Source organism: Petromyzon marinus, chromosome 2 (assembly GCF_048934315.1).
Source record: "Petromyzon marinus isolate PM22_M1 ecotype Great Lakes invasive population chromosome 2, UKy_Petmar_22M1.pri1.0, whole genome shotgun sequence".
NCBI classification, from domain to species: domain Eukaryota; kingdom Metazoa; phylum Chordata; class Hyperoartia; order Petromyzontiformes; family Petromyzontidae; genus Petromyzon; species Petromyzon marinus.
The window spans coordinates 9,900,768-9,920,249 of NC_133668.1; the positions used below are offsets into that span (position 1 = coordinate 9,900,768).

At 45.2% G+C, this 19,482-nt stretch overlaps 1 protein-coding gene across 4 annotated transcripts in view; it reads right to left on the minus strand.

Annotated features, from left to right (window-relative positions):
• Positions 1 to 3,683: 3,683 nt before the first annotated feature.
• SOAT1 (sterol O-acyltransferase 1) overlaps positions 3,684 to 19,482 on the minus strand; it is a 63,287-nt gene continuing 47,488 nt past the window's right edge. For all 4 annotated transcript variants that reach the window (XM_032964096.2, XM_032964085.2, XM_032964076.2 and 1 more), the window contains exons 14-15: positions 6,626 to 6,771; positions 3,684 to 5,886 (exon numbers count right to left, since the gene is read on the minus strand). In XM_032964096.2, coding sequence (XP_032819987.1) covers positions 5,830 to 5,886; positions 6,626 to 6,771 — 203 coding nt within the window. In that variant the 3' untranslated portion in view covers positions 3,684 to 5,829. The remainder of the gene's footprint in view (positions 5,887 to 6,625; positions 6,772 to 19,482) is intronic.

The following is a 19,482-nucleotide window of genomic DNA, read 5'->3' on the forward strand; positions in this document are numbered from 1 at the left end:
ATACTGCTTTTTTTAGTTAACATATCTTACCTGGATAATCCATTGAGATAGAATGTAAGGCTGTTTGGGGTGGAGAGTTTAAAATTTCAACTACCAGATCTAACCAGCAAACGTTATTAAAATTGCACCAACCACCCTTCCTAAGTATATATGTATAACTTATTTTGCACCATACGTAGCCAATCGTGCTAATCGTAATAAAGTAAAAATGAAGTCATTCAAAACCAATCAATTTATAGTATGGAAAAAATCATTCTGCGCAACAGAATGATAGAAACATCCCTCAAATACCTTGCAGATTATACAAAGGAAAATGATAACGTACCAGTTGATGTCATGCGAATGTGACCTACAGAACATTCCTCACACGTTGACCATGGCGATACTAATCAAATGTTTTCCATCTAGATTTGAAATGTTTTCCAACTGCTTTTTTGCACAATCATTCAGGGTCAGAACCCGAAATGAAAATCCTCATCGCGACCGAATTATAAAACAAAATTCTGGCTTATTATTTTTCAATTGATTAGCAATGTTCTGAAACATGTAACACATTTAAAGTTTTAGGTGGGAAATAAGAGTATAATGTAAAGTACGATTATTGCAAGTGTCTTTATTTTAACGATGAATCTTACACAGATACTAATTTACGATCCGAATATAATTAATATTAACATTATGTAATTGTGCAATATTTAGAATGAAAGTCTCCTCGCAAAATATTCCAGTGTATGATTTTCAAAGTACTGGTATTTCTTAAAGCACAATAAACATTTCTAAATATTCTAAGTGGCATTTATATACAACTTGCCAGCCGTACAAAACGCAGTGTTTATCTGTTATTGAATGCGGAGGTGTGTGGAACATTAGGAATGGACCACTCTTTTATTTTTTTCCACGTGCAGCAATGGAGTAAAGTGTGGTTTTGTGAAGGTCATTGTGCTGTGCAGAACATCCATGCACGTGTGTACACCAGCATGCGATACTGAGTCGGGCCTGTAGGTGGCTGGCAGGGCAAATTACCCAAATGCTGTTTTTGATAGTTATAGAAATGTTCTAGTCTTTAAGTAGGCCTCGGCAAGGTAAGGTAAAAACGAGCCTACCTTTACCCTACCTTTTACCTTACCACAATACAATCACTCTTCCCTTACCTTTTACCATTTAGCAAGGTAAGGTAAAAGGTCAAATGCAACGAGCCTACCTTTACCCTACCTTTTACGCTTACCCCATACAAATTACCCGATTACAGGGTAATTACTGGGGTACTACACATGAAAAAGGTTAATAATAGATAAATGCTAGGTAGAGTGCTTTATTCATATAGAATACTCTCGATTATTCCAATTTAAAATGGAGGCCACGGACTGTGCCACTGAGCTTTTAGCAGTAAACAAGGCACCGTATTTACCAGGTAATACTTCGCGCTACCTTTATCCTTCCAGGTAATTATTCCGTGCTACCTTTACCCTTCCCTTTACCTTACCCCTTGGCATGGTCGACACCTTTACCCTTTACCGTAACCCTTTTACCCGGTAAAAAGGGTCAATTACTTTACCTTGCCGAGGCCTATCTTTAAGCTTGACTTGAAATTGGTAGTTTGTGATATATTCAAGAGGGGGTTTAGCACTGTACACTATAAAGGATGACGTACTGTAGTTAATACTGTTAATTCTCTAAGCCTAATACTGTTTATTATATAACCATGCCCATGCACCCAGAGTATGACTACTTGCAATGCTATTAAGTATAGAACACCTGTACGGTAGTAAGTTGTTCAATGGTGACAAGTGCAGTAGTATAGAGTACACATACAGTACAGACAATGGGTGTAAGATAAGATCAATATAAGTGGATGGTATAGATATACAGCTTAGGATTAAATATTCGAATAGTAAAGTGTAAAGGTTACTATTAAAGACAAAGATGGTTTATCAAGTGGAATTGGGTTTAAGGGAAACTGTTCTTGAGTAACCTGACCTGTACACCAGTCACGTGGTTAATGGCGACTCGGTTGAGAATTTCTGTGATACACGTGCTGTTACATTTTACAGATTATCACAATAAATGTGTTTGCCCTCGATTTGGAGCATCTGCCCACGTCCTTCATTTCGAGTGTGCAACACGTGTCACTGCGAGTTTGTCAGCATGACCCTTGATATGAAAGGTTTTGTGTAAGGCATTGCTGAAAGGTCCATGCATGAATCATGTTTTGGTCAGTTCCTGTGCCACAGATGTGCACTGCCTTGTAATGAAGGCCAGTTGAATCCTGATCCACAATCATTTTTACACATTTTCTACATGATTATATGTGGGCGATGGATATTTTACACTTGAAAACAAAATCCTGCAGAATAAAATAGACAGCATATATTAAGAACTAAGCTGAGATGGCCAATCCGCGAGATAGGTCAGTTTTTCAAGGACACGACTGCCTAGGTTTTCAGTGGTTTCACTGAATACCCCAGGTTGTACTGCGCATTGTTTGGTACGATGTCCAATGAAGCGAAACGTTAGATGTTATGGCGAATAACATACGGAGAAACGTGAGAATGCATTGGAGAGCTAAGAGTTGAAATGAGAAGGTACCAAGGTGTAAGGGGTTGATTTTGTAGCATCAAACTTGATTGGTCAGTTGCCAGCGTGAAGGGTGTAGGCGCTGTCACAGGCAGGGTTCGCGAGCATTTGATATCCAGGCACAGGGGAAATCAGAATGCTCTTTACGTATTGCACGGCGATTTCACCACCACAGAAATGCATTGATTTGCCTGTGCAAGCCCTGAGAACGTAAAAAAAAGGCCCCCAATGTGCAAGTCTCGCATAAAATGTGCCAGGACGCGAAAGCTCTGTATTTCTCTTCAGAAGTCTGCCTTCAAATAAACTGTACAAAGCAGGTCTCTTTTAGTTGAGTTGAACATGTTTCTCCTTGAGATAATTCATGTTATATATACTGTACAAACGTCATCAGCCATGACAGGTAAAACTGTTGAAGGCATTCCCCTAAGCCGTCGCCATCTCGGTCCTGCAATGAGTCTATCAAGCCAGCGCAGCACACTAGATGATTGTCTTCTTGTGTTTCCTCCTTTGGTTAACACTTCATAATTCGTCTTAACTGCTGGTCATCGTCCTTTCCAGTGATGTATCCTGACCAAGCCCACATACCTTAATTAAAATATAAGTGGGTTTGGTGTCTTAACTTGCACGCGGCTAATCTGTGTTGAAGCAGTTGATAAACACGAATTCAAAACGTTTTTTGTAGTCACATTTGCAAGTTCCTTTTCACGATTAAGTTGAGCTGTCAAAAAGGACTCCAACTTGCTCTCGTCTGTCTTTTTATTCCATCGTGATCCCAGTCTGCCTAAATATCTGCCCAAGTTATAAATATATTGTTATCCAGTTGCAAAATATATGCACCAATTGTTTAGCAAACATGTTGTACACAGCCTTTACATGCATACTAAGTTGAAACAGAGGAATATTCACACGTATGTGATTCTAAGGCTAACAATCCAAAATGTTAAGCCTTTCCTTTCCCGAGTGAACACTACAGTATTCAGTTTTAATTTTCAACCCAACTGTGTATTACTAGAACGCCTAAAACTACAACTGAATTCATGACTGTACCCTTGTGTATATGTAGGCGAGTCCATGTCTGTAGTTCAGTACAAATTATTCCCTATACAAGGTTAGATTATTTGACAATTTTATTAATTTCCACATGTTAAACAGAAAAAAGTATCCATTCCCAATCAAAACAATTACCAGTTCAATGTATTGTCACCAATTTTACACAAATTAATACCGACGTTAAACACTCAAAGTTCTGTGGTTTAATTATAAAAATATTACCACGAATATTTTAATTACAAAACCAGGGTGCAATCAGCAATTGGCATAGCAAAACCAATCTCCATTTTTCACTTAACTGCATTAATCCTTAATGGCGTGACTCACCAAAATATCTTTGGGAATTTCACAGCGAATTTCCCTTCCCCATACTGCATTGTCCTCTTCCCATTTTCCACTGCAACACATCGAGCTGAGCAAACACGGGGCCATTATGGCATGGGTTGTTTTACACTGGCTATTTGCCTTGCCCATCCAGAACCAAACCGTAATACACTGGCCTCGCAAAAACATACCAATCTGGCTTTGGGCCAAGCAGAGCCAGGGCTAATAATTCGTTATGTGTGTGGCTTCAGCTGCACGACTTGGGTTCTGCAGTGAAAAAACCTGGCAGTTTCTGAGCTGCAGCAGGCTGGGTTGGCAAGGCCCCAGTGGGAAATATGAGATCGCCACACATAATATACTTACTCAGCCACTGCCCGATTTCAGGAAAAAAAGTCAAAGAAATGCCAGGGATGTTGAACCAGTACACTTTACAATTATCTCATCAGCTAGATTGAGATAACATTGTTTGCAATAAAACATCTTCAGCTGAAAACCACAATGGTAGGATAACCTGAGTATACTGCATGAATTGTGAGAATGGTGTTAATGACATTAACAAGGAAATTATATAACTATTGTATTTGGGAATGTGTGCACTGAAATTATAATTTTCTGCATTGAGGTCTAATATAGCATTAAACAGATCTCATAAGCCATGCAGGTTTTTACTTAGACTTGTTTGGACGGACGACCACCGTGCATAAAAACAAGTCGTCATCGGCGGTTGTGTAGCTATGCTATGCGATGGTCAATAGATGTCAGTTCAGTAAAATCCTTTCTACTGAATTGCTATGCTTCCACATCAGAGCTCTTCCTTCAATCTGCACTGACCAGTGTGGTGAAATAATATCATATCCCCCCTCTCCCCCCACGAGGTGTGGGGAGGCCCTCATCGAGCAGTGGCTTGAGAAAAGGGCTGTGGCAGTATTATTAAACAGTGCTGCACGAGCATGTTAACAAGCCCAACACCATAAAAACTGAGAAATGGTATATTAACTGATATACCATTGTAAGAAAAACATCTATATCTGTTATAAAATAGCATATGTGGAACATTACATTAAATGTGCCTTGATATCCAATTGTGTGCAAATACAACAAATGTGTACCTAAATACAACTAAATATTGGATGGCAGCACTGCTGAAGAAACGAACATCCCCATTTCAACGACAGTAGCGATTGCAAAGATGTCTGCTCTAATTCTCTATGTAAATGTAAACATAACATGTCTGTAATATTCAGATCAAGAATAACATGTTTAATGGACGGGAACATACAAATTAAAAGTATAAATGAAATGATAAGTTGTTCAGCGACTTAACCAGTGCAACGTGAAGGCCAAACACAAAGCATTAACAATAACAATGAACTACATTATTACCTTAAGAGATTTCCAGATATAAACATCGAAGATAAATTGTGACTTGAATCAGGGTCTTGAACATATTGTTAATTAGTGACAGATATGTAAAAAATACTTTTCATATATTTGTAACCACAGGCCTTCCTTGATGAGCTGATATTTAAACAAAAAACAAAATACAAATATTTTCAAATGGAATTTTATAGAAAATGTTAAGTATAGTATTTTAAGACATTCTTTGGTTCAGACATTTTCAAGGTAGAGACAATCTTTCACACTCAAATTTGAAAAAATAAAAAAAACAGTTCCTTCACTCCAAAATTGCTAAACTTTTGAGACATTATTTTGCAAATAAAAGGTTAATGTGTAATTTTAAATTAGTCCCTGTCATAATTATCAATGTTTTTATTCCTGGTAATTATCTCCCTTTGTATCCCAGTTGTATCCAGTGTGTGATGAGACACCAAGCACTCACACCAGCCAGCAGTGTGCCAAGTATGTTCCCATTGGAAGGGGTCACACAAAGGGCTGGCAGCTCCACGATAGTGGGGTGATGAGATCAAAAAAGGTTTCCTAATGGGGGAAAAAAATTAAACATATAGAAATCAATACACAAACATAAGTGGAAACTTTTAAGCCTAAGTATTTCTCTTATAAAATAAGTAATGGATCCTAAGCCACATTATGGAATCCATTCCTCTTCGCATGGTGGATACTTTTAAAGCTATGCACATGGTTTTTTGTGGCTGCCCATTGTTAAGGTCATATTGCATATGTTTTAGCGATTGTTCTGTGCAACTAACTCGCCGATGCTTTTTTGGGCTGTACCAACGTATTTGCCATGATGGCTGACATTTTGTTGCACGTGCTGAAAGTTTCTTCGGGAACTGAACAGAGCAGCTGTCTTTCTCCCTCGGATTATCTAGCACTTGACAGCTGGAACCGAAAACACCACCAGCAGCAAGCAACACTACATAATTGAGGGAGAAAGTGAGCTGCTCAATTCAGTTCGTGTAGAAGCTTCCAGCACAAGGAGAAAAACATAAGGCATCATGCAGAACGTGAAGTACAACCTAAACACAGAGAGATGTTTATAAACTCAACACATTTGTCATTAACACTGCCATAAAAGGTCAGTAAATGTATGAATATGCCATTATATTAGGGTAGTGGTTAATGATAAATATTTAGGTTATTTGATCACAATTGCCTACACAGTATCGGCAAATAATGTGATACATTTGAACGTGTTTAAAAGTGAATGCAGTCCATACAAAACAACACGTGTCATGGTTGGTGAAATAAGTCTTACCCCTTTAGCTGGGCAGTGTTGTTGGGCATACCACTCAAGTGAATAGAGGCACACCATGATGCCCTGCCCAATGAAGAGGAAGGTCCACATCACCACATTCCAAATTGGGCTTTTTCTTTTATCGTGCACCACGAAATTAAACAACACTGCCAGAGACAAATGCAGGGCATAGAACAATAACAATAATTTCACTGCTTCACCTCAGTGCATAATATTCGGCTTTAAAACGCAAGATTATGTCAATGGCATTCTACAGAATGAAATGAGTACAATACTACACTATCAAATATTAGCACTGTAATTTTACACATTGGCGTCAATATGCACATTTGTTTGACTAAACACATCACAGTATATACAATGAGGGAAAAAAGTATTTGATCCCCTGCTGATTTTGTACGTTTGCCCACTGACAAAGAAATTATCAGTCTATAATTTTAATGGTAGGCTTATTTGAACAGTGAGAGACAGAATAACAACAAAAAAATCCAGAAAAACGCATGTCAAAAATGTTATAAATTGCTTTGCATTTTAATGAGAGAAATAAGTATTTGACCCCCTTGCAAAACATGACTTAGTACTTGGTGGCAAAACCCTTGTTGGCAATCACAGAGGTCAGACGTTTCTTGTAGTTGGCCACCAGGTTGCACACATCTCAGGAGGGATTTTGTCCCACTCCTCTTTGCAGATCTTCTCCAAATCATTAAGGTTTCGAGGCTGACGTTTGGCAACTCGAACCTTCAGCTCTCTCCACAGATTTTCTATGGGATTAAGGTCTGGAGACTGGCTAGGCCACTTCAGGACCTTAATGTGCTTTTTCTTGAGCCACTCCTTTGTTGCCTTGGCCGTGTGTTTTGGGTCATTGTCATGCTGGAATACCCATCCACGACCCATTTTCAATGCCCTGGCTGAGGAAAGGAGGTTCTCACCCAATATTTGACGGTACATGGCCCCGTCCAACGTCCCTTTGATGCGGTGAAGTTGTCCTGTCCTCTTAGCAGAAAAACACCCCCAAAGCATAATGTTTCCACCTCCATGTTTGACGGTGGGGATGGTGTTCTTGGGGTCATAGGTAGCATTCCTCCTCCTCCAAACATGGCAAGTTGAGTTGATGCCAAAGAACTCCATTTTGGTCTCATCTGACCACAACACTTTCACCCAGTTGTCCTCTGAATCATTCAGATGTTCATTGGCAAACTTCAGATGGCCATGTATATGTGCTTTCTTGAGCAGGGTGACCTTGCGGGCGCTGCAGGATTTCAGTCCTTCACGACGTAGTGTTACCAATTGTTTTCTTGGTGACTTGAGATCATTGACAAGATCCTCCCATGTAGTTCTGGGCTGATACCTCCCCGTTTTCGTGATCATTGCAACTCCACGAGGTGCGATCTTGCATGGAGCCCCAGGCCGAGGGAGATTGACAGCTCTTTTGTGTTTCTTCCATTTGCGAATAATCGCACCAACTGTTGTCACCTCACCAAGCTGCTTGGCAATGGTCTTGTAGCCCATTACAGCCTTGTGTAGGACTACAATCTTGTCCCTGGCATCCTTGGAGAGCTCTTTGGTCTTGGCCATGGTGGAGAGTTTGGAATCTGATTGATTGATTGCTTCTGTGGACAGTTGTCTTTTATACAGGTAATAAGCTGAGATTAGGAACACTCCCTTTAAGAGTGTACTCCTAATCTCAGCTCGTTACCTGTATAAAAGACACCTGGGAGCCAGAAATCTCTCTGATTGAGAGGGGGTGAAATACTTATTTCCCTCATTAAAATGCAAATCAATTTATAACATTTTTGACATGCATTTTTCTGGATTTTTTTGTTGTTATTCTGTCTCTCACTGTTCAAATAAACCTACCATTAAAATTATAGACTGATAATTTCTTTGTCAGTGGGCAAACGTACAAAATCAGTAGGGGATCAAATACTTTTTTCCCTCACTGTATATGCAACATGTTATAGCTTAAAAATATGATAAAGTATTTTTTTAATAACTAACATGTATGCAGGTGTTAATTTATATCTCCATTTTCTGCAGGCTGGATAAATATTCTGGGACTCACACTGGCCTTAGAATATGTCTGTAGATTCAGCAGCTACTAAAGATCCAATACTGTACATTTCCAGAATAAGGAAAAAATAAATTTCATATTGGATTGCTAACTTGATACAACCCACTAAGTACATCTTCTTTAAAATGTCACACCAGATAAAGCGAAAAACTAAAGGCGGTAACTTTCGGCCCTCATACGTGCCCTTTCATATTACACTCAGTCTAACCTACTTGCCAAATTACCCCTCCCTCTGGAAACTGGCTCCTGGGCAGAGAATACTTACAGCGGCTTCCACAGTGGGAAAGCCATGTACCCAGAGCTGTCCGTCGTGATTCTCTGCACCATGCATTGACAGTGTTGCTATTCTTAGCCATCCCCTGCCCCTTGCTCTGAAATTTACCCCAACCCCTCTTTGCATTCCCCTACCATTGCATACTCTGCCACTTTTAACATGTCTGCCTACCATAAATCCTGTCCAACAGCATGGAAGGGCAATTATTTTAAAATTTAATTTACCAAGAGCAACAATATTTTCATATTTGCACCAAACGGAGAGCTGTGTTGTAATACATGTTAAATGTGTTAAAAATGAAAAACTAAATAGCCGTATTGAAATACACGATGTATTTGAAGTCGCTTACCCACCTATGAAGTCAGCCTAGGTTCATTATAAATAATTTTCGTTGGGCTCAATGCTTTCGAAGTATAAATAGCCAATCATATTTTTTTTACATTGAATTAAACGTGTTTCAGCAAGTAAACGATTTAATAGTATTTATCAAAGTAGGGTTAATTAAATAATTACATTATTTTCCTTCATGGATACTTTGATGCCATTTTTATGTAAAACGGTTGCATGCCAAATAGAAATAACATTCAGGAATGGTCTAAAAAAAACACTCAAATGCTCAGTTTAAGGCTTGTCTAGCTATATTATGACAATACCTTCAACATTCACTTCTAATTTATAAAATGCCATGTTACCAAAGTATGCAGGTGGCCTTATGGTAATCCTTGTCACATCATCTTACTTATGAACGTCATTTTTAGTCTGTCTGTCTGTCCGTCCGTCTGTGTACACGAAATTGCGAAGGATTTGGCTTGCAAGCCGTGGGGTTTACGTTTAAAAAACAATAACCAGATACCACGCCGTAAGCCCTGTGGTGAACCAGCGCTATTCCGTTTTGCCCGGGGGTTGCCCCTAGCAATGCACACGCGTCATCGGTGGAGGGGATTTCTCATTCTCGTTTAAAATGCAAAAAAAATACACACAATGCTGAGGTAAATTCATCAAAGTGTTATGTCTTCTTCTCCCCCCCCCCACCCCAATGTGTGCACTTACTACTATAGGGTCAGTAGATACTAATATTATAGCGCTTAGATAATATTATTGTAGTACGGGAGGGGGGATGGTGGGGTGGCGGGGGTAGTGGCCCAGCCCCCAGACTGCCAAGGGTGCCACCTCGGCCGGCTGGGCAATATAGGCGAGGCCGGGAGCTCTGCACGGGACAAGACCTCACCACGGCACTCTGTCAGGTTAGTAGTTTGTGCTATATAGTCGATATATACTGCTATAGAGTCAGCATGTACTAATGTGGTGATAACAGGCACCACCAGTCAGTATGTACTGCTGTAGTGAAAGCAGGTACCACCACAGTATGCACTGTTGTAATGATAGCAGGTCCCACCACAGTCAGTGCTGTTATCATAGCAGCTACCACCACAGCCAGTATGCGCTGCTGTAGTGAAAGCAGGTACCACCAGTAAGTAAGTATGCACTGCTGTTGTGAAAGCAGGTTCCACCACAGTATGCACTGCTGTAATCATAGCAGGTACCACCAGTCAGTATGCACTGCTGTAATCATAGCAGGTACCACCACAGTCGGAATGCACTGCTGTATTGCTAGTAGGATCCACCACAGTCAGTATGCACTGCTGTAGTGATAGTAGGAACCACCACAGTCGGTATGCACTGCTGTAGTCATAGCAGGAACGACCATAGTCGGTAGCAATGCTGTAGTGAAAGCAGGTACCACCACAGTCGGTATGCACTGCTGTAGTTAAAGCTGGTACCACCACAGTCAGTATGCACTGCTGTCGTGAAAGCAGGTACCACCAAAGTCGGTATGCACTGCTGTAGTCATAGCAGGTACCACCATAGTCAGTATGCACTGCTGTAGTGAAAGCAGGCACCACCAAAGTCGGTATGCACTGGTGTAGTCATAGCAGGATAACCCTAGAGTCGGTATGCACTTCTGTAGTGATAGCAGGTAACCACCACAGTCGGCATGCACTGTTGTAGTGATAGGAGGTAACTATCACAGTCGGCATGCACTGCTGTAGTGACAGCAGGTATCACCAGTCAGTATGCACTGCTGTAGTGAAAGCAGGTACCACCAAAGTTGGTATGCACTGGTGTAGTCACAGCAGGATAACCCTAGAGTCCGAATGCACTTCTGTAGTGATAGCAGGTAACCACCACAGTTGGTATGCACTGCTATAGTGATAGCAGGTAACCACCACAGTCGGTATGCACTGCTGTAGTGAAAGCAGCTCCACCAAAGTCGGTATGCACTGCTGTAGTGATAGCAGGTACCACCACAGTAGGTATGCACTGCTGTAGTGATATCAGGTACCACAACAGTCGGTATGCACTGCTGTAGTGATAGCAGGTACCACCACAGTCGGTATACACTGCTGCAGTGATAGCAGGTACCACCAGCCGGTATGCACTGCTGTAGTGATAGCAAGTACCACCACAGTCAGTATGCACTGCTGTAGCGATAGCAGGTAACCACAGTCGGTATGCACTGCTTTAGTGATAGCAGGTACCACCACAGTCGGTATGCTCTTCTGTAGTTATAGCAGGTTCCACCACAGTCGGGATGCACTGCTGCAGTGATAGCAGGTACCACCACAGTCAGTATGCACTGCTTTAGTGATAGCAGGTACCACCACAGTCGGTATGCTCTTCTGTAGTTATAGCAGGTTCCACCAAAGTCGGTATGCACTGCTGTAGTCATAGCAGGTACCACCATAGTCAGTATGCACTGCTGTAGTGAAAGCAGGCACCACCAAAGTCGGTATGCACTGGTGTAGTCATAGCAGGATAACCCTACAGTCGGTATGCACTTCTGTAGTGATAGCAGGTAACCACCACAGTCGGTATGCACTGTTGTAGTGATAGGAGGTAACCACCACAGTCAGCATGTAATGCTGTAGTGATAGCAGGTATCACCACAGTCAGTATGCACTGCTGTAGTGAAAGCAGGTACCACCAAAGTCGGTATGCACTGGTGTAGTCACAGCAGGATAACCCTACAGTCCGAATGCACTTCTGTAGTGATAGCAGGTAACCACCACAGTTGGTATGCACTGCTGTAGTGATAGCAGGTAACCACCACAGTCGGTATGCACTGCTGTAGTGAAAGCAGCTCCACCAAAGTCGGTATGCACTGCTGTAGTGATAGCAGGTACCACCACAGTAGGTGTGCACTGCTGTAGTGATATCAGGTACCACAACAGTCCGTATGCACTGCTGTAGTGATAGCAGGTACCACCACAGTCGGTATACACTGCTGTAGTGATAGCAGGTACCACCACAGTCAGTATGCACTGCTGTAGCGATAGCCGGTAACCACAGTCGGTATGCACTGCTTTAGTGATAGAAGGTACCACCACAGTCAGTATGCACTATATTGTTAGTAGATACTAAAACAGTCAGTATATACCACTACGCTCAGTAAATACTGCTCCAGTCAGTAGATACTACTATACAGTCAGTAGATACTACTACGGTCAGTAGCTACGGCTATAGTCAGTAGATACTACTATAGATTCGGCAGATACTGCTACAGAGTTAGTAGTTACTACCGAGTCGGTAGATACTAATGTAGGGTCAGTAGATACTTCTACGGTCAGTAGTTACTACAGTCAGTTAATACTACGATCAGTAGCTACTACTGGCTCAGTAGATACTACTGTACAGCCAGTAGATACAACTACAGAGTCAATAGATACTACTTACTCTGTTGTATGTAGGGTGTGTAGGTATATATATTCCTACGCGGGGGTAAATATATTTTTGAGGGGGGGGGGGGTCGACAATTTTCGGAAACCTTTTAGATCCACTATTTACCCCCACTTTCTATTACTTTTTGGACTTCTGCAAGCCTCTTTGTTTTTTGGTGGAGAAATGGACAAACGGCCCACCGGGCTTTCACAATAGCTTAGTATCTGTGTATGTATATGTAAGGTTTTTAAGCTAAATTTTGAAATATATTTTTCGCCCGGGCAACGCCGGGCACTTCCCGCTAGTCTTACCTATAAATGTAATTTTTTGTTTGTCTGCCCGTCTGTGTATGTGTGCGCATGCTCGCGTGGGATTTGGCTCTCAAATGGTGGGGTTTACGTAAGAAAAACAATAGCCAGGTACCACGCCGTAAGCCCCGCGGTGAGCAAGCGCTAATCCTTCTTCACATCCGTCAACTTTTAATTAGTTAAATTAGCGATTTAGTGCGATTCATCTTTATGTATTCATTACGCCACTCGGCTGACTGCACACGCAACATCGTTGGAGGTGGGGATTTCTCTTTCGCCTTCATAATGCGAATAAACGCTGAGGTAAATTCTTCAAAGTTTCATGTACCCCCTCCCACCCCAATGTGTGCACTTACTACTATAGAGTCCGTAGATAAAAAATATCATAGCGCTTAGATAGTATTATTTAAGCGCGGGCGGGGGGATGGTGGGGGCGGCGGGGGTAACGGCCCAGCCCCCAGCCTGCCAAGGCGCCACCTCGGCCGGCTGGGCAATCTAGGCGAAGGCGGGGGCTCTGCACGGGACTAGGCATCACCACGGCAATGTTAACTACTTTTTTCAACAACCACCATTCGCCACTAAGTCGCGGTGACGTCACCACAATACTTGTGCCAGGCCATGTGCACCTTGAGGCCACGTGAAGTGTCGAACGCCCGCTGGCAGGAGGTCACGAGGCAGACCCAGGTGCCACGGGTCAACTGAGACTACTGGCTGATACACCACCTGTGCCCCCTACTGTGCCAACCTGCTGTGCTTTAGCTACCCGGCGCTCCGCTTGTTGTGAGCATCGCTCCTCCGCCCTCCGCAGTTGGAGGCAACTGGGCAGTTGCCTCCAACTGCCCAGTAGCGTCCTTCACGAGCCTCCTCCACAGAGGCCGATCTTGACACCGCTGGTACCAGTCATCGGCAAGTCCACTCAGCTCCACGTCCACCTGTACCACATCACTCCATCTCTTCTCTAGCCCGTGCCGCGCCCGTTTAGCCCCCTCGATCCGGTTGAACAAAAGCTGTTTCGGCATGCGGTGGCTGGGCATGCGGGCTACATGATCCAGCCAACGTAGCCTTGCCTGCCGGAGGAGCTCACCGATGGGACCTTGCCCAGATCTTTCAAGGATTTGTGAGCTCCTCACACAATCCAGCCTGGTTAAACCCAGGATGGATCGTAGGCAGGCTAGCCTAAATGTTTCTAACCGGCGAAGATGTTCCATTAAGGGGGTCCACGTTTCGCAAGTGTAGAGAAGGGAGGGAATGACCGTGGCCGTGAAGACCTGAAGCTTAGTGCGGAGCGACAGACCAGGTAGCTTCCACACAGCGTTACGCAACCAATGAAAAGGTATTGCCGCTCGACTGATTCGGAGTGAGACCTCTGCTGTTAAACTGGAGCCGGTCATAAGCACACTGCCCAGGTATGGGAAATTCTCCACTCTCTCCACAACTGCCCCATCACCGATTGGGAGTTGTGGGGGTGGAGTGTCCGATGGTACAAAATACCCAGGCAGGTGCTTAGTTTTGGTGGGGCTGATGGTAAGGCCCCATCTCTTAGTGGCACGCTCCAGTCTTAGCAGCAGCGTCTCTAACTCCTCCTCTGAATGAGCAGCTATTACCAAATCATCGGCATATATAACGTGGTTGAGCAATAGGGAGCCATCCCTTGACTGCACCCGGGCATCGATCAGCCTCCCATTATATCTGTACCAAATTGAGATTCCCCCGGTACAGCTATTGAAGGCTTCACGAACTACGTGGTCAAAATAGATGTTAAATAATGTGGGAGCCAGAAGACATCCCTGTTGTACCCCAAGGTGTACAGGGAATGGCTCTGACTCCCGGCCACGTAGTGTTACCCGGGCCCGCTCACCATCATGAAGGTCCTTAATGATCGTGAGCAGAGGGTCAGGGACTCCAAAAGCACGAAGAACCCAGAGCCCAGGCCTACTGATAGTATCATAGGCCTTGACCAGGTCAATAAAGCAGAGATGTAGGTCTTGTTGGAATTCCCTACACCTCTGCTGTAGCAGACGGACAGAAAATAAACTCACGTTGATAGAAACATTTTCTTTAAATCACCTTGCAAATATTACATTCATAATGTTTTTGTGCAGACAACTAATATTTCTATTTCTTGCTTCTTTCGCTAAACTCACGTACATAGAAACCTATTATTTGAATAATCACCATGCTAATATTACATTAAACTCAAGTGTATAAAAAATGATTATTTAAATAATGACCTTGCAAATATTACACTAATCATGCTTGTGTGCTGACAACTAATATTACTATTTATTACTTCTTTCACTAAACTCACGTACATAGAAACCTTTCATTTAAATAATCACCTTGCAAATATTACATTACTCGCGGCGCACTCCACACTCGATGCTTCACCGTCGACGGAGGCGTCCCTCCGGGAGGCGCACGGTCGCATCGCAGAGCTCCTCCACGCTGCGGCATCGCTCCTCGCGGAAATCAGTCCAGCAGTCTCGCCGGTGAAGGAGCCGCACGTGGACGGCGGGAAGCTCGGCGGCGTAGTCCGCACTTTCGGCCGCCAATTTGTCGCCGGCACGGAGCCGCCAAAATTTAAGGAACGCCGTCAGCGCCGATGGACATCCCGGCTCTCCGACGTCGACTTCCCTTCATAAAGGAGTTGGTGGCTACCAGTGACGACTGGGTGGCTTTCAAGCGGCGATTCCTCACAAATGCCGACTTGGCAGGATGGACAGAGGCGCTCGGGGCGTTGCATGCCGCCCTCGACGACGACGCCCTTGCAGCGTTTCTCGCCATCCCGCCGCCGGAAAGGTCCGCCCTCACGCAGGCTTTCGACCAGATGGCGTCTATTTACGAACCTCCGGCGAACACGCACCACAAATTTGCATCGCAACAGAAGGGGGAGAATGAGTCGGCCCTCGCCTTCCGTAGCGCGCTTTTGGCGCTAGTGAAAGCCGCCTTTCCTAAAATGGACCACGATGGGATCGACGCATTGGTCCTCGAGAGACTGCTGGACTTGGCGAAATCCCTTCACACCATCCTTCTAGCCAAAGATGATGACGTCTCGTCTCTTAAAGTCGCTAAGTGCATCCAAGCCCAGCAACTTCTACAACGGGACAGGGTGCTGGTGACATGTGCCGTGGCCCGTACGGAGCCGGGGCCGCCGGGTGGAGGGGAGCCCTTGTCGGCATGCGCGTCTACTCGGGGTGGTGGCAACCAGGGTGACGGTGGCACGCAACGTATGGACGAGCAGCGGCGGCCAAGATCGTCGTTTCGTTCCAGACCTGATCAGTGGTCGGAACTGGCCCATCAAGTGGTAGCTGCGGCCGTGGGTTCATCTGCCGTGCTAGTCGACGCAGGTGCGATGGCAACTATCATCTCGGAGTTGATTTACAATATTTTGCCTCCAAAATGTCAGGTTCTAGACCCTATTGATGCACCGTGTTTCGCCGCTAACGGTGGCTAATTGGGTATTATCGGTCGGATTACAGCCGAGGTGCCCATCGTTGACATTAAATTGTCGGGGCACATTCTTGTCTCCACGTCCCTGGCTGTCCCATGTTTACTTGGAACCGATTTCCTTGGTAGAATGCCCTTGAAAATCCGCATTGACCGTGGCCGTTCGGAATTGCCATCCGGCCGCCGTATGGCATTTTTTCCTTCCCCCACATGGTTGTGTACGGCCAATGTTACGGTGCAGGCGCTCGCGCGCCAAAGGGTGAGAATCCCTCCCGGTGCGCAGATGTTGGTACCCCTCCGCTTGAGGAAGCCACTCGATTTGGGAGCTACAGAGAATGGAATTGTTTTGGTTCCTTCCAACAAGGTCAGTCGCGGACTGACTTTGGTGGCGGCTCAAACAATAGTTTAACGACCAGGAACCTTTCATCCAGGTTCTTAATGCTGGGTTGGACACCACGGCCATCCAGGAGGGTACAATGTTGGCTCATGTGTCGCCGGCGCGTCCGGAAGGGGGCGTCGTCGGGAATACGGGTGCTGAGCCTTACACGTGACATTCCCGTGATGTGGACGAAAGTTGGATTGACAAACTGTGCGCTGAAAGTGGTACCTTGTCCGCGGACCAGATAGGGAAGCAGCGGATGCTCTTGCATGAGTTTTCGGATATTTTTAGCAAGGGTAAATTTGATATTGGATGCACGTCGCTCCTGAGTCACCACATTGATACGGGCGATGCGGCCCCTATCCGGCAGAATCCCTACCGGCTGAGCCCGGCGGAGAAGGAACATGTTCGGCTGGCAGTTGATGAGATGTTGACCGCAGACATCATCTCACCATCCACCAGTCCCTGGGGAGCTCCGATTGTGCTTGTGAAGAAGCACGACGGTAGCCTACGATTTTGCGTCGATTTTAGAAAGCTTAATAAGGTCTCCGTTGTGGATGCGTATCCCTTGCCTCGCATGGATGATTCGTTGGACGTGTTGGTGGGAGCACGTTTCTTCTCCACTCTGGATCTCCTATCCGGGTTCTGGCAGTTGCCGCTTGACGATGTCTCGAGACCTAAGACAGCCTTTCGTACCGCCCAGGGATTGTTCGAATTTAACCGGCTTCCTATGGGCTCCATTCCACGCCGGCCACGTTCCAACGTTTGATGGAACTGGTCCTGGCGGGTCTCCAATGGGACTCGTGTTTGATATATCTCGATGATGTAATCGTCTTCAGCCGCACTTTTGACGACCATTTGCTCCGTCTGCGTGCTGTCTTTCTCAAAATGCGTGCGGCTAACCTTAAATTTAAACCTCAGAAATGTCACCTTCTCCAGAAATCGGTTCGGTATCTTTGCCACATTGTTAACGAATCGGGTATTGCGATTGACCCGGAGAAGATTGCGTGCGTTCGAACTTGGCCAACCCCCACCTCGGTGACTGAGGTGTGCAGTTTCATCGGCTTTGCGTCCTACTATCGCCGTTTTGTTGCCGAGTTCGTGTTAATTGCAAAACCTCTCCACGCGTTAACAGCTAAGGGTCATAAGTTTCATTGGGGGGAGGAGGCGGCATTTCGTGCCGTCCGCGATGGATTGGTGAACGCCCCTCCCCTGCGTTATCCGGATTTTTTTATTGCCGTTCGTCCTCGATACGGACGCTAGCAATACCGGTATTGGTGCTGTCTTGTCGCAGGTTGTTGACGGGGTGGAGAGAGTTGTTGCATACGGCAGTAGGGTGCTGTCTCCGGCCGAACAGCGTTACTGCGTTATGTGCCGTGAATTGCTAGCCATTGTGGTTTTCGTGCAGCAATATCTCCCCTACTTGTATGGCAGATGATTTGAGGTACGCTCCAATCATGCAGCGCTCCAATATGCACTGCGTGTGGATCAGCCGTTAGGCCAATCCTGCAGGACCTTTCGTTCCACATGACGTACCGCAAGGGTGCTCGCCATACGAACACCGATGCCCTGTCGCTATTACCAACTACCAGTGGTTGTGCATGTTTTTTGGGTTCCGGGCGATGTAAACCGGTCGATGTGACCTCACCCCCTCCTTTCGCGGCATCTGCCAATGCGGCGACAGGTGGGACGGGCGCCGGGCCAAGCGGACGGGATGCGGTCCTCGGTCTGGATTACGTGGAATGGGGACGCCTTCAGGCGGAAGACGCTTCCGCTACTCAAATTGCGGCGTCATGTGAGGGAAGCTGATGGGGGCAATAATCGACGGGGCGTCGCCTCAGTGGTTCTGCGGGGCGGCTTACTCATGCATTGGGACGGAGGGCTGTGCCGTTATACCATAGTTGTCTCCACTGCCATGCGAGGCGAGGTTGTTTGGGCGGTGCATGAGCGTCTATTGCACCTGGGCATGCAGAAGACGCTGGCTATGCTCAAACGGGATTTCTATTGGCCGGCCATATTCGCGGATGTGGACGATTTGCTCAAAGGGCGCGTGCTGTGCGCTTGGCGGAAGCCACTGTCGAAACCCTGCCGACCCCCCTTGCAATCGATTCAGGTATCGCCCGTCAACGAACTTGTTGCTCTGGACATACTTGGCCCGTTTCCCACTACCGCTCGAGGGAACAAATAGCTACTTGTGGGGGTCGAGTATTTTTCTCGTTGGCCTGTTGCTTGGCCGCTCCCTAACCAATCGGCTATGACTATTACGGAAGCATTCCTCAATTGTTATCTTATGGACAAAAGCGCTCCTGAACGCCTTTTGACCGATCAGGGCAAGAATTTTGTTCTAAATTGTTGCATGAGGTCTGCGCTTTGTTGGGAACAAAGAAGGTGCGCACATTGCCGTACCACCTGCAGACTGATGGCATGGTCGAATGGCTACATAGGATGTTGACCTCCATGTTGAGCCACCAGGTTAATGAGTCAGAATTAGATTGGGATTTACATATCCCTGCGGTCCTCGCCGCTTACAGGATGGCCCTGCACGCGTCCACCGGCTACTCACCGTTTTTTTTTAATGTATGGAAGGGAATACGACCACCCCCCTCCCCCCCCCATCGATGTACGGTTACAGGCCATGCCGACAAAGTATAAATCCAA